At 36.0% G+C, this 15,156-nt stretch overlaps 1 protein-coding gene across 1 annotated transcript; it reads left to right on the top strand.

Moving 5' to 3' along the window:
• The first annotated feature begins 6,709 nt into the window (after positions 1–6,709).
• On the top strand, positions 6,710–14,274 carry LOC147479955 (isoprenylcysteine alpha-carbonyl methylesterase ICME-like). The gene is made up of 11 exons (XM_086578204.1): positions 6,710–7,452; positions 8,439–8,515; positions 8,655–8,724; positions 8,812–8,892; positions 9,929–10,003; positions 11,253–11,354; positions 11,435–11,575; positions 12,388–12,453; positions 12,539–12,682; positions 13,114–13,204; positions 13,830–14,274. Exons 1-11 carry the CDS (start codon positions 7,247–7,249, stop codon positions 13,989–13,991), a joined length of 1,215 nt encoding a protein of 404 aa, XP_086434330.1. The 5' UTR covers positions 6,710–7,246; the 3' UTR covers positions 13,992–14,274.
• Positions 14,275–15,156: the final 882 nt, after the last annotated feature.

The following is a 15,156-nucleotide window of genomic DNA, read 5'->3' as shown; positions in this document are numbered from 1 at the left end:
TTATACAATTCAACTATGAGTTTCCTATGTAAAAGGGATAAATGTGCCAGTAAAATCTAGTTGATTTGTTGGTGTTTTCTAATCACTTCGAAAGCTAATTTGCAACTATATTCATTTTGATATCTATGTACAAATGATTGAGATGATACAGTATGTCTTCTTGAAATATTGGAGAAAACTAAGAACAAACCTATTTTTTTTAAACTCAAATCCTAATAGCCTAAGGAATATGAAGAGATGTTTATAGTCTAATAAAAGTCTGCATGTGTTCGCAAAGTATCACAACAATTATTTCCTGGTAGCTCATCTTGGGGAACTGAGGAAAAAATATCGTTAAGTTGTTAGTCTATCCGGAGAGTACAACACAGCGTTTGAGTTGATGTTTATACAGAAGCATGTAGGAGCATGTATGAGAGATGCTTCTTAATAAAAAAAAGGCTAATGAGATCTTCAATGGGCAATGGTGAATGGAATTAACTCTGCTTAAATAGAAACAATCCCATTTTCTAATGCGTTCAAGTGCGTATCGATTATTAATTAGTAGAGTATGTTCCATTGATTAAGTTTTACTTTAATTCAAATTTGGGTTATTGTTTGAAATTTTGCATTTTTAATTTGAATACTTATATATCAAGGTTACTCCAGTATAGACAACAAGTATAAAAAAAAAAAAAAAATGAAAATAATAGTCTTTTTTTTTTGGCTTAGTGAGCTGTGAATTTTATTAAGTATAGGAAAAGGAGAAAGAGTTACAGAAAAGTATAAAAGAAACATAAAGAAAATGAAAAATCTAGGCTTAGTACAATGACAAAGTGAGCTTGCAACCCTACTAGGTAGGCCTCCAATATATCACTTCATCAATACTTCTCCCCTTAGTCAAATCTGAAGTAGGTACTAGTTGAAGCCTCCCATTTAGATAGCCATGGGGGCTTACCTTGATACATATAAAGGGTTCTTCAGAAGACATAGTCGTTGCTTTCTTTGCCACCTGGTCTGCCGAGAAGTTTGTCTCCCTCCAAGTTGATGATATTGTGAACTGATACAACTCAGCTATGCATTTACTCCATCTAGTCTTGATTTGCCATGGAAGTTTGCCTAACTCGAAAGCAGAAACTGCAGCCACTAAATCTGTTTTTGCCCACACATACTTTCAGTTTCTTTGTATTGCAATTTCCACACTCTCAGCTATGGCTAAACATTCAGCCATATAATTGGTATTAACTCCTATTTTCCTCCACATTGCGAGGAGGAAGTCTCCTGAAGCAACCCTAAAGGTGGAACCAATCCCAGCCAGGCCCGGATTACTAAAAGACGATCCATCACAATTAATCTTAACTGTGTTTACAAAGGGCGGTGTCCACCATCATGGTCTAATACTCGGAGCTTTAGGTAAGAGAACCAGCAAATTCCAAGTTTTCATGATCTTCATATCTTCCATTCTATGAAAGGAGTGAGCAGATATCGACATAGCAGCATCCCTAACCATTCTCCTTATCTGCCCAGAACACATATTGAAGCTAGCTAACTTGTCCTCGTGATAAATCCTATTGTGGTGATGCCAAAGTGTAACCATAGTAATAAGAACCATCGTATCCCAGAGTTGTTTAATCATAGGGCTCTTAACCTTGGCCGCATCGATAGCTTCAGAAAAAGAGGAACAAAGAACTCTAAACCCGAAGGTATCAATCACCCACTTCCAAACTATTTGGGCATGCTCATAGTGCCACAACATGTGGCTCAGGCTTTCTTCATGGTGTCGACAAATGTAACACCTTGATGCTAAGTGTACTCCTCGCCTCTGAACATTGACATCAACTGCTGCAGCATTCGATATTAGTTTCCAAGCAGTGGTTGCTGTTTTAACCGGGACATGAGAGTTCCAGACATGAGAATTCCACCTTTTCTTGTCTCTCTTCACACAAATTTCCTCAAAAGCCGACTTCACTATGAATTCATCCCTTAGATCAGGTGTCCAGACCAAATGATCCTCTTCATTTTCATTGGGATTGGCTAGGGAAGCTACATTGAACCCAACAAGTTCAATCACATCTTGTATAATTTCTGTTATCTCCCAAGTTCCATTAACGATCAGATCTGAAACTTTGGCTCTGCATCCTCTCAATTCCATATCAGAAATATTTAGAGCTTGCTTTAAGGATACACTACTTATCCACCCATCTCTCTATATATATATATCCACCTTGTGACCATTGCAAACAATCCACTGGCACTTGGGTAGCAGCTCCTTCATTGCCCATTTAATCCCATACCAAATCGACGACTTCACATAATAGTGTACCATCTCACCATCTCTGGTGAAATATTTGCATCTCATGTAATTTGTAAAGTCATCTTCAGAGGTGTGCCATGCATTTTTCAAAAGCAGAGACTTATTGATTTCCTTCAATCTTCGGATCCTCAACCCTCCTTCTTTATAAGGTTTACACACTCTGTCCCAAGAGATAGTGACAGTTCTGCTTGTTGAAGGGTTTCCAGTCTATAGAAAGTTTCTCATCAAGGTCTCAGATTGCTTGATGATGCTTGGTGGCCATTTGTATATGCTCATGTTGTAAACTGGTAAACTAGTGAAAACTGATTTAATCAAAGTTGCTCTACCATGAAAGGACACCAGTTTGCCTCTCCAAGAATTGAAGTAATTTTGTTATTGATTTTATCCACCAACCTACCAATCACTCTTGATTTCACCTTTCCTTGCACTAGAGGAATGTCAAAGTATTTTTCAGGGAGTGTACCTTCTTGTATATCCAGTTCATGAACAATCTCATTTCTTTGAATAACATTTAGACCACCAAAGAAAAGCTTACTCTTCTGTTTGTTGATGACCTGGCTAGCATCTTGTTGGCACGCATTAAGAAGATCTGACACACACAATGTCATTAGTGTTACCATTCATGAAGAGAAAAATATCATTAGCAAATAGTAAGTGAGAAGGGCTATGGAACCCTTTTGGCAGTACATAAAGGCTTAATCATCTTCATGTCCCTTAAGTAGTTGATACCCCTACTTAATGTATCTTTTGCAATGGCAAACAATAGCGGAGACAGAGGGTCTCATTGTCTGAGTCCTTTACCAACTCCCTATACATTCATGTTATTCAATACCATGAAAAGAATAGTCCTATTATCCTATACTATACATTCACGTTATTTTCTTTTCCATAAATACTTAAAAGAAAATTTGTTTTTAAATTAGAAAAAACAATAAAAATTTATAATGATTCAAGGAAATTAACATTGAAGGACGATTAGAAAGGCGATAGGTTTCTAACTCTTTAAGGTAGCCTTTTCTCTTTAAAACTTCACCTTTCATTTTATTTCCTTCGTTTTTTTCCTTTATAGTATCTTTATGTCCAAGTAACTGCTTTTAAGTTCCTGGGAGCTCACTTTTAAAGATGGAATTAACTCTACTTGAGTAGAAACAATCCCATTTTCTAATGCGTGGCGTATCGATTATTAATTAGTAGAGTATGTTCCATTGATTAAGTTTTACTCTAATTCAAATTTGGGTTATTGTCGTTTAGAGAAAAATAACAAGAAATTTTGCATTTTAAAATTTTAATTGTAGTTATATATCAAAGTTACTCAAGTATAGACAATTAAGTATTGAAAAAAAGGGGTGATCTTGGACATACCCAACAAAACACTCCCCTATTCCAACTTTAAAATAAATAAATAAAATGATTTTATACACATTTAGCTTCCTAAATTACCCTTCTTTTTTATTAGGCGTACCCAAGATATTTATTGACTAAAACAAGTTATTTACTCTACCAATTTATCTGAATTCTATTTTCGAATTTCCTGATTCCAATTTTGTGTTGTCTGCTTCCATTTCCTAATTATGATTTCCAGTTATGATTCCGCTTTTCCTGGAATATATCATTAGTGAAAAATTGGGTGGTCCTATCTAACTTTTTGTTTGGTGCTAGCACAAAAATAGCCTTGAAAAATACTTAGGCTCGCTTCAGTTACAGAAAAATCCAATTATTTTATATAGTCAAATTAACTTGTTGCAAGGAGGAAAAAGTTTGTAAACTTCGAAGCTAGCAGATTTGGCTTCACATGACATATAGATCCATGCCTGACTGAACTTACTAGAATTGCTCATTTTTTTTTGAATAAAGCTTGGGGTTACAGAACCCCCCTGTTCATTAATTAACGTCTCAAATACAAGTGTCCTACTTTGTCCTCACCCACAATGTCTGACCCCCCTGTTCATTAATTAACGTCTGTCCTGCTTTGTCCTCACCCACAATGTCTTGAAGTCTACCTTCAAGGGGGTACAAAGTAGTTACAGCTACTATAAACCTCAAGAGCTGCCAAGTAATCAGCTGCCCAATTACATTCTCTGAAATCCACCTTTTGCATCCTAGAAACAACATCTTTGATGGCCGCATGGATGTCCCAGCAGCATCAAGGCGCTAGTTCCTTTCCCATCAAAATTTGAATTGCATTCATGGAGTCAGCCAAGTAAGCCTTCATAAATGGCTTTCATCTCTTGATATAACACTAACCTAGTTCCTCCTAAGCCAGTGTACGCAAGAAGTACTTCTCCATTAGAGTCTTTGATAAGACCTCCAATACCAGTGTGATCATCAGTCAGTGAAGCATCCGAGTTGAGCTTGACAGTGTCCACTTCCGGTTTGGTCCATATGCAATTGGATTGAATGCATTGTTTGTAGGAAGCCTCGATGCCAAGCCTGTCCAAGAGGAACTTTGCATATGGATTGAGCTTCACCTGAATTAAAAGCTCTTGCAGATAGACCTTCATGGTGTTCATGAGATTGGTATAGACAATTTGCCATGGTAGTGATTTATGTTCAAAGTGTCTCTGGTTCCTCTCATTCCAAATGAAGCTTATAGCTGCACAAGTAAAAGCTTTGATAATCTCAGCTGTTGCTGAGTTAGAGCTACAGATACTCATGATATGGTGCCACTCACTATTTGAGCTCAAAATTGATGCATTGACGCCTAACATAGATTTGACTCAGCTCCAAATGTACATAGAGTATTGGCAATCAAAAGAAGAGATGATGTGAGTTCTCCCTAGCCATGTTACGCAAACAACAACTTGAGGAATGAAGGACTTTCTTTTTAATCAGCCTATCTTGAGTGGGAAGACTATTGGCAAATAATTGCCAAGCAGTGAAGGAATGTTTGGGCATGACAAGTTTACCCCAGACAAGGTTGAACCAAATCACTTTCTCTCTAGGGATTCTCATAGCTTCATAAGCCGACTTGGAGGAGAAGAGTCTGTTAGAACTTGGAGTCCAAATAATCTTGGCTTCATGTAGGAATCTGTTGATATTTGTATATACCCAGAATCATGTTTTTAAGAGGTCCCAGAGGCAGAGACATAACATGATCATTCCAGGACCCCGCAGTGAGCAGACTTTAGCATCAAGAGGCACATGCAAAAGATTTCTAGCTTCAGGCATAACATGAATTGCTCCTTTTTTACTTGGTCTACAACTACATAATTTCTAAAATGGAGTAGAGTGTAGAGTCAAAGAACTATTTCTCCTTGGCTGCTCAACTTACAGTGGCACTCTTCTAAGGGTTTACATTGCTCAAAAGGATGATAAAATGTTAAAATGCCATCAATTGAAGTCTTGCTTGCACCACTGAGGGGAAGATCGAGCTTTCCAAGCCGGAGATAGCAGTAACTGCAGGATGATAATGAATCATTATATCTTCAAAATTGGTTTTCTTTTTATGAGTAAAGGAGGCAAAGATCTCTAAGATGGATGATCTTTAAAATGGAAACTAGATGTCATAAAAATGATTGCAATCTCAGGAAGTAAATAAGATCTTGGAAAAAATGTGCCTCCAAAAACGCTGAAGTTGAAGAGATTGACGAACCGGAAGAAGGTTGTTCTTCCTGGTGGTTCGCCATCAATGCTGCGAGCGATTTTCAATGCCAAGTTGCGAGGATGAAGTAGTTATTGGCAACCTATCTGGTTCCAGACCCTTTTATTAGGTACAGAGACGACATAAAGGAGATGTCCAACAACGGCTTAATTATTCTTGTGACGGCTCCAAACATCAGAGACAGTTTAAGACCCTCAAATATGTTGATGGACTGCTAAGACTATGGGTATGAAGACGGATGCAGAACATCACCACATCCTGTACTAGGATGGCTACAAGTAACTCTTTGAGAACCGCTGATGAGACTTTACAGAAAATGCAACCTTGGGTAGGGTATCAACAACAAAAGTTCAAACAACCAGCACCCACTTCAAACAACCATTCACCAAAATGACTACACCCAATTCATACAACAGACCCAATTCCTTTTTACAAGGCTCGAAAGATTTTTTTTTTTTTTGGTAGAAGATACAACGAAGGATGAAGAAGAATGTGAAAAGAAACTTTCAATAAAAAAAGGATACAAAATAGACGTGTTGTTATTTTGTTTGTTTTTTTTTTTTTTAAATTCTTTTGCCCTTATGGAAAATACCCAAAAATATATGGGAGATATTATTGGATTTAGGCAGTTATTGGAGTATGGCAAAAATTTATGTTAGTTATAGGATATGAGAGTATTTTTATGGGTGTGTCCAAGATCACCCAAAAAAAATGAAAAGAATAGTCCTATTATCCTATAAATTCATGTTATTTTGTTTTCCATAAATACTTAAAAGAAATTTTGTTTTTAAATTAGAAAAACAATAAAAATTTCTAATGATTGAAGGCAATTAACATTGAAGGACGAAGTTGGAGAAGAGAGAGCATATATGTGACTGTCAAACTCCATTGCTGCCAAAAGAAAAAAAACAAAAATATTGCTTTACCAGCTAGACAGAGAGAAAAGACCAATACCATCCATCTCCTCCGAAAACATTGCGGCAGTCAACAACTGTACCAAAACCATGTCGTCACAAATAATGATTGATAACATATATCCCAAACAAATGATTATGTCAGACATAATAACAACCTTTTATATGTCAGATGATCTTTCATGTACCTCCTGTCATTTAACTCTAGTTGTTTCCAAGATCCAATCTAGCTAGCTAAGACACCACCTCAAAATAGTAAAAATAAAATAAAAAATAAAATGAATTCTCCACTCTTGCCCATCTCTCTTTCTCCTCCTCCTTCTTCATTTCAAGCAACAACAAGAACAACAATGTTGCTACAAGGAGGAATAGAGGAACAACAACAACAATCTAATACTCTACTTCTCCTCTCCTCTTCTTCATCTTCTTCGTCTTTCGAAGATGAGAAGAAGAAGAATAAGAAGAAATAAGAAGGAGAAGACTCCATTCTTGTCTAAGCCTTCTTCTAAGAGGCGGCGAAAAGTCGCCAACGATGATGATTCTTTGCACCCGACTCGACAACAGTCTTTTACTGAAGATGTTGGGCATGCTGCTGCTGAGACTTATTTGATTACCCGGCTTGCTTTCAAGCTTTTGCGGTATCTTGGGTACTCATTTATCTAATTTTCTCTTATTTTTCGCGTAATTTGAAACCATATTAAACTTTTGAAGAATAGGGTGTTTTGGTGTTTTTGGATGACTTTCAATCAATTTTTCAGAAGCCTTGTTTGCCTTTACAATGAAGAAACTGGTCAACAATGCTTGTAGAGTGTTATGGTTATTGAATGTAAATTCTTTCGTATGGATTTTGGTCTAGTTGGGAATGTGTATGAGTGCAAAATGTTATTGGCGAAAATGAGGCTTTATGTGACACTGAAATTTATCTGTAGTTTGAGCTCATTGTTTACCTTTTGCACATTCTGCGCAATTTCGTGTTGAAATCTATGGTTTTTTACATCATGAACCTGAATTGGTCTCCAAGACATTTTCAGTGACCTCATCTGTTCTATAGCTGCTTAAATAATAAAGTGAATTTGCCTTTGATTTCTAAACATTGCCTCCACCAGGTGTTTGGGAATGGTCTTTAGCAATAGCATTCATTACATGGACGATTATGTTAAACAACTCAGTTTTGAGATGTTTAAATACTTTAGAGGTCTTCTGCTTGCAGAGGAAGTGTGAAAACTGCATATTAGAATTATTTTTCCTAAGCAACAAAGATTTGGACTAGATTGGCGTCTCTTTATTGAATCTTTGCTTGGGATGCTTGGAGTTTAGATGGAATTCGTGTTGTATGGTTGTGCTTGTTGATCATTTGTTGTTTGTTGTGTCATTCAGCGTTTCTGCTTGAATATGTGTTGTTGGTTCACTCAGGTATTGGCAAAATAATAAACACAGATAAAGATAATATTGTTCCTTTACCAATCAAAACAGAATTCTTCATTTCTGACTGTTGGTTCATTAAGCCTAATTTACTCATGTGCGGTAGCATTTATTTGGTCATTTTGGTGATTCAATCTGCTTTAAAAATAAGCACAGTTTAACATAAGTGTGATGAGTATTGATACTCATTCTCATCATAATTTTCATTCAGGTTAGGCTACAAGTGGATCGTAAGATTTTTTGCGCTTAGTTGCTATGCTGTGCTACTTATGCCAGGTTTTCTTCAAGGTAAGAGCGTAAGACCTTTTCCTGATTCTTGCAAGTTATAGAAAGGCATGTTGGTTGAATTTTATTTTCTTTATAACTAAGATGACCCAATTGTATCTACGTTTCTGGAAGGATAGCTAAATTGTTCAGCTGTTTGCAGTTGGATATTATTATTATACCTCAAGTCAGATTAGAAGAAGTATAGTTTATGGAGATCAACCAAGAAATAGGTAAATATAGTTATTTACTTCCATTGTATATGTGATAAAAAGTACATTGCCTACCTATCTTATTTGCTAATGGATGCGTTGTTGCAGGCTCGATCTGTATGTACCTCTAAAGAGTGATGAACTGAAGCCTGTTGTGGCATTTGTTACCGGTGGAGCTTGGATAATTGGGTAAGCTCTAAGCTGTGATTTTCTAACCTATGGGCATATTGCATTTTTGTTAAGGCTAGCATGGAAGTAGGTGTTGCTCTTACTTACTTTGGAACTGTATGAGGAGATATCACCTACTGAGTCTTTTGAATGCTTGGTGGGTGGGTAGTCGCCTTTATAGTGGGTGTACTGCTTTTATATCCTCCTTGTACGCATGAAAAATAAAGTAGAGGGGAGAGCCAATTGGATAGTTTGGTAGTGCCTAAAAGAGTTCCTTAAAAGAAAGCATGGTTTTTTGATGAATTTGAATGCAGAAATAGGATTTTAGTGGCCAATTCGATATTGTTCGCTTTATATAATGATAATAATGTAGCGTAAATGACGAATGTAAATTCTGTTTTTAATCACAGAGTAGATTCTGATGATCAGAACGACCATAAGGTCGGGTCACACAAAAAAATGTTTGTCTTGGTCTACGTCCCTGCCTGTCCTCTTCTTCTAATCTTCTCTCACTTTCTCCTCCACCAAAACCCTCAAATCACATTTCTCCTACCTCAAACTCATCACTCTCCTAGGTCTCTTGTTCTCACGTACCTGCTCACTCTCCTCCCATCTCTCTTGTTTTCTCCCGCAGTTTTTTGGCGTCGAAGCCAGTGGTTTGATTTCAGAGGATTTCCTTCAAATTTATGACATTGGAAAATGTTTACTTCTTCCAGATGATGGGCTCTGATTGTCTTCCACAAATTTATGGTCGGTCTACACCGCGTACGGTTATCTAGTAATAAAATAGCCTGACACACTTACATATCTGTCATGTTAGTATGTTACGGTGTAGTTCTAGAAACTATTTCATTGACGTAAATTGACTAAATGAACAAGACAAAGGTGGTATGTATAATGAAATTAGCTACCACAAAAACAAAAGGAAATAAAATAAGTTTTTAATTTTAGATTGACAAATGGATTAGAGATTAAGGCCTATTTTTCACAAAGTTCAAAGTATTGAGCTTTCTACTTGGAATTGGTTTTAAGTTTCATTTCGTGTTTTACTGTGCAGTTACAAAGCTTGGGGTTCTCTTTTAGGACTACAATTGGCAGATAGAGATATCATTGTGGCATGCATAGATTACAGGTGAATTTTCTCGATTAATAATCTTGTGTGGATACACATAAGTATATATGTTTGTATATCTAGTCTATGCCACAACACCATTTTGGATCATGTTGCCACTTCTGCAGCATAGTATTGCTGACTTGTTTTAGAAGAAGTGATGGTTCTGATAAATATTATTTTCAAGCTATAATTAACCGCCTAGTCTCCTGAGCATCTTTGATGGGAGTTATACCATTCAAACTTTAGTTCTGTACCAACCTCCGGTGTGTGATCGAGATGTTGCTAGCTTATTATCGGTCGAATAATAATCATGGATTTTACCCACTTCCCTTACTTCTGGGTGAGAAAGTTAAACATGGCGTGCAAGATATAGAATGATAATAATAATAATACTTATAATAAGAATATTATAAAAAAATAATAATGAAACACAGCTGCAGGCCCTATTAATGAAGATTCATGGATACCTATGAATACAGACGGATTAGTTGTTATTTGTTAAAAGTTCTTTGTTTCTTTGATCGTTGAAAATAGAGATATATTATATTAACAAAATTTAAAAGGATAGTTGTAGGACGAGATATGCTACATTACGAGGGTTATCCAACATAACAATTGTGGGGAAAAGGTGAAACTTCACATTGTCAATGGGTGGGCACTGCACTCTGCACAGCAAGGATTGCCGAAAAAAAGAAAAAGAAAAAAAAACCCTCCCAAATAGCAATATGTTTTGCTCCTCTTAATTAGTGTCATTCATAAATCTGTTTTGCTTTGGTTAGTTTGTAGGTAAACTGAATTCCTTAACAACACAGACATATAGGTCTGTACCCACTTTGTATTTGAAGTCTCAAGCTAACTTGGCGACAGTATACATTAGTATATACAGTTTGCATTTCATTTATTAAGAAGTACACAATCTGATTCTTTAGTTATGATCATGATGTGGCATAATTGGTATTTGATGCATGGCAGATACCGTAGGTAATACTTGGGTAATGCAGATTTTTTTTTCTGATTTAATTTGATCATAATAGCATCGCACTGAAAATGGAATTAAAACTACACAGTTTTGTTATTGTTTTTTAACTTTTCATGTACAGAGTACCAACACCACTCTCAGCATTTATTTTAATCACTTTATTAACACGATTCTAAACAATGTCACTGTCAACATTTAACTCCAAAACCTGGCTAAGTATGCATATCTTATATGCATAACATTTCTTGATTCATCTCGGAGCATCTCTTTGTTGACATGGGCTTGCAGAAATTTTCCTCAAGCGACTATTAGTGACATGGTGAATGATGCTTCCCAGGGAATCTCATTTGTGTGCAATAAAATTTCTGAATACGGAGGCGATCCTAACAGGTAATGCATATTCTTTTGTGATTGTGAGACTATTCTGCTTGACCAGACATGTCATGTTTTAATTCATGCTCGTGCTATAGAATCTATATAATGGGGCAATCAGCTGGCGCACATATTGCATCTTGTGCCATTATTGATCAAGCAATTAAAGAATGTGGGGAAGGAGAGAGTACTTCCTGGAGTGTCTCACAGATAAAAGCTTATTTTGGTTTATCTGGAGGGTAAGTGTTCTACACCGTTAATTTGGAATTGGAGAAAATTTCATCATTGTTTAACTGATTAAGTTTTCAGCTGATCCTACTCTTCCACTATACAAGATTGACAAATTATTGTTATCACTTATGAGTTATGACCACTGAGTACCAGCACAAATGCACCAGATGACATCATTAGTCCACAGTTAAGCGTGCTAAGCGAGAGTAGTACGAGGACAGGTGGCCTCCTGGGAAATCCTCGTGTTGCACCCCTTTTTGTAAAAAATTATAATAATTATCAATAAAAAAAGAAAAGAAAAAAGAGTACCGGTCTGAAACTCTAGAGCATCCAACTCAAAACCAATTGGCAATAGGTGGTGCGGCCCCATGAACTTATATACTATAATTGCAAGGCCTTAAATGTTCCATGCGGAACTATTCTAAACATATTGACAATAAGAAAATCCAACTGTGGGGACTGAGTGGTTGATTTTAATTAATTTTCATCTCCGATTATATGGCTCAGACTAGACTGACAGATTTTGTTCTATTAATTATATTTAGACTGCATGCTGTTGCGTCTAACCTGAAATCTACCCGAACACGTCATGACACTTGGACTTCAGTTGGTTTGAGATGAACTTATTCATGTCTTCTTAACAAGTCCTGCTCAGTGGAGGACTGGAGGCTGTGACACTTTCTTTCATCTGAAGCAACATTCATATTCATATTCATCTTCTATTTTGTTTTTCTTTAGTTATAATTTTAACATTTTCATAGTTTGTACAAAAAACAAGCTGGGAATGTATTTACCGTTTTACCATTTTGAAACCATTTAGGTACAACTTACTTAGCTTAGTTGATCACTTCCATGAACGAGGCTTGTACCGCTCCATCTTTCTCAGGTGACACTTTTATACTTTAGTTAGTTGTTGATATCTTTACTAATGTGTTGTCGCATATAAGGAACTTTTTAGAGTGTCATAACAGTATAATGGAAGGGAATGAGTCCTTGGGAAGGTTTTCTCCGGAAGTTGTTGTACAAGACCCAAGATTCAAAAGTGCAGTTTCACTTCTGCCTCCTGTTGTCCTTTTCCATGGAACTGCAGATTATTCCATTCCATCAGATTCCAGGTACAGATCTCCTTTAGAGGGACTGCTAATAGCATTAGTTAGCATGTCTTTAGTGTTTATCTACCTGCAATCCTTCACTAAAGGTACTGCACTTTGATGTTGGTTGATATAAAAAAGGATTTGTATCTAATCTGTAATGTGGAGAATAATTAGTAGAAAGATATAAACAAAGAAGCATTTTATATATTAATATATCTGTAGTACATAACTTGGATTCCTTCCTGAGTTATTTAGTTCATATATGAGTATTATAAATGAGAAATCACAGGAGTCATGCTTCCTACTCAGTTGACTAATGACTACACTATGTTGATTGCATTATTTGTGGATTGTGGTATCTTTAGTTTTTACTCATTGTAGCATGACTAGCAAGTGCATGTACACTTGCCATATTTTCATGCTAGTAACAAACAATGAATTGTTCTTTGCAGTAAGAACTTTGCAGATGCTCTTCAGAGAGTGGGAGCTAGAGCTGAACTAGTTTTATATGAAGGAAAAACTCATACAGATTTGTTTATTCAGGTAATGAGATAAAAAAATAATAATAATCTGTTTGTCTTGCTTATGTGCTTGAAAGGAGATTGATTTAACAAGGTTACGTTAGAAAATGAAATTAAATTGTCAAAGACTGAGATTTTTTTTTAATCAAGCGTACTACACACGCTATCAACCCATTGCTTCATGTTGTACTTTGTATAAGCAAACAATAGCCTATTCTTAATTAAGAATACTCACTGAAATAACATATGAATTTTAAGGATCCAGTAAAAAAGAAATCATTTGTACAAATGTATCATGAATCCAGTGTGGTTGTACTGGTGCAGATGCTGATACACGTCTCAGTATTATACATTTAGCGGCATCATTTTCTAAAGGGTATTCTGTTTCCATTTTAGTGGGATAAAAAGAGGGAGTAAAATTTTGAAATGACATTTCTTTAACACAGAAAATGAGAGCCTCACTTTCAAAATCACGGTTGTCATTCTTGCTATATTCGTCATAATATTTGTCAGTGGAAGCTCTTTTACTTGGATGACCGCCAAATAAAACTCCTACTGTCTATCATGAAGTTCATATACCTGCTCGTTTGAAGCATATTTGTTAGCAAAATGCTTGGTACGTCATTCTTTTCCTTGTGTAAATGCAGGATCCTCTACGAGGTGGTACAGATGACTTAGTCAAAGATATAATTTCTTTAATTCACGCTGGTGATGAAGCGGCTCTTGCCAAAGATGCAGTGGTCACTCCTAGAAGACGCCTGGTTCCTGAGTTCATGGTGAAGTTGGCTCGGAAAATCAGCCCCTTTTAATCGCCACTTCAAATTCCAAGTGATGCAAAGCTTCAGGTTCTCACTGCTCACAGCGTCAGATTTTTTTTTTGTATGCTGTGTTACTCGAGTAGCAAAAGACAGCGACGCTCCAAAATTTTTGAAGATCTGATAACGATAAGTTATCCTTTTGAAGTATCTGGCTAACATAGGTTGTATGGTCAATTTGTCTTTTTTTGGGTGAAGTGTATGGTCAATTTGTCCATCTTGTAAATAGTTACACTAAGAACATAATATATAAGCAGTCTCGACATATTTTCCTCCCTTTCTTTTTGGCAATGTTGGTTTTGCACTCTTTTGTTGTACATCAAGTTGTTAGAAATTACACTGAATATAAAGTGTCGCTTTGGCCGAGTGGTTAAGGCGTGTGCCTGCTAAATACATGGTTTCCCTGCTAGAGTTCGAATCTCTCAGGGCGACGATTTCTGTTCTTTTTATTACCGAAAAAAAAAATCAAGTTGTTAGAAATTTTTTGCTAGAAAGCATAATGTGTGCTGTCCCTAAAATGCCAGAAGCGCAGCATTACCGGTTTTAAACTTTTAATACTGTTGATATGGTGATGTAAGTTCGCTCAAATGATTTGTTATTATTGGTACTAGTATGATGCACGTGCATATGCCAGTTTTTATGCCAAGCTAATTTTTATAAATCGGCAAATATTTTTAGAACAATTGTTAACCAACTAAGTACTAACGTATCTAAAATGGTATATATTGTATATCGTATCTATATCGTCGCTGCAAGCAAGGTATATATTCAATTTTACATTGTGCTGTCAATCTATTTTAAAGAGTTGGTGAAAAATGTAAAAAATACATAGAACATAGTAGACAGTAAAAAACACATAAGAAAAGACTTAATATCATAGACATATACAGAAGCAAAAGCAAAAGAGGATATAGTAATTAGTAAAGAACATGCAAGAAAATACTGAATATCTTTTACATATTTGGTTTCAAAAGAACAAAAGTTAGTCACTTAGTGCTAAGTGAAGTTGTTGTCTGTGTCTTTCAGTAAAGTTGTTCATCGAAGCATTCACTACAGCGGATGTCATCACTGCCAAAATAAAAAAATATTTGTATGAATGTGTACATTAGAGATATGAAAATTTTATGGTAAGTATTTGAAATTGTAAGAATGTCGCACT

This window comes from Coptis chinensis, chromosome 8, assembly GCF_015680905.1.
Source record: "Coptis chinensis isolate HL-2020 chromosome 8, ASM1568090v1, whole genome shotgun sequence".
Classification (NCBI taxonomy): domain Eukaryota; kingdom Viridiplantae; phylum Streptophyta; class Magnoliopsida; order Ranunculales; family Ranunculaceae; genus Coptis; species Coptis chinensis.
The sequence above is the reverse complement of the archived record's forward strand: the minus strand, read 5'-3'. Positions and strand labels throughout refer to the sequence as shown.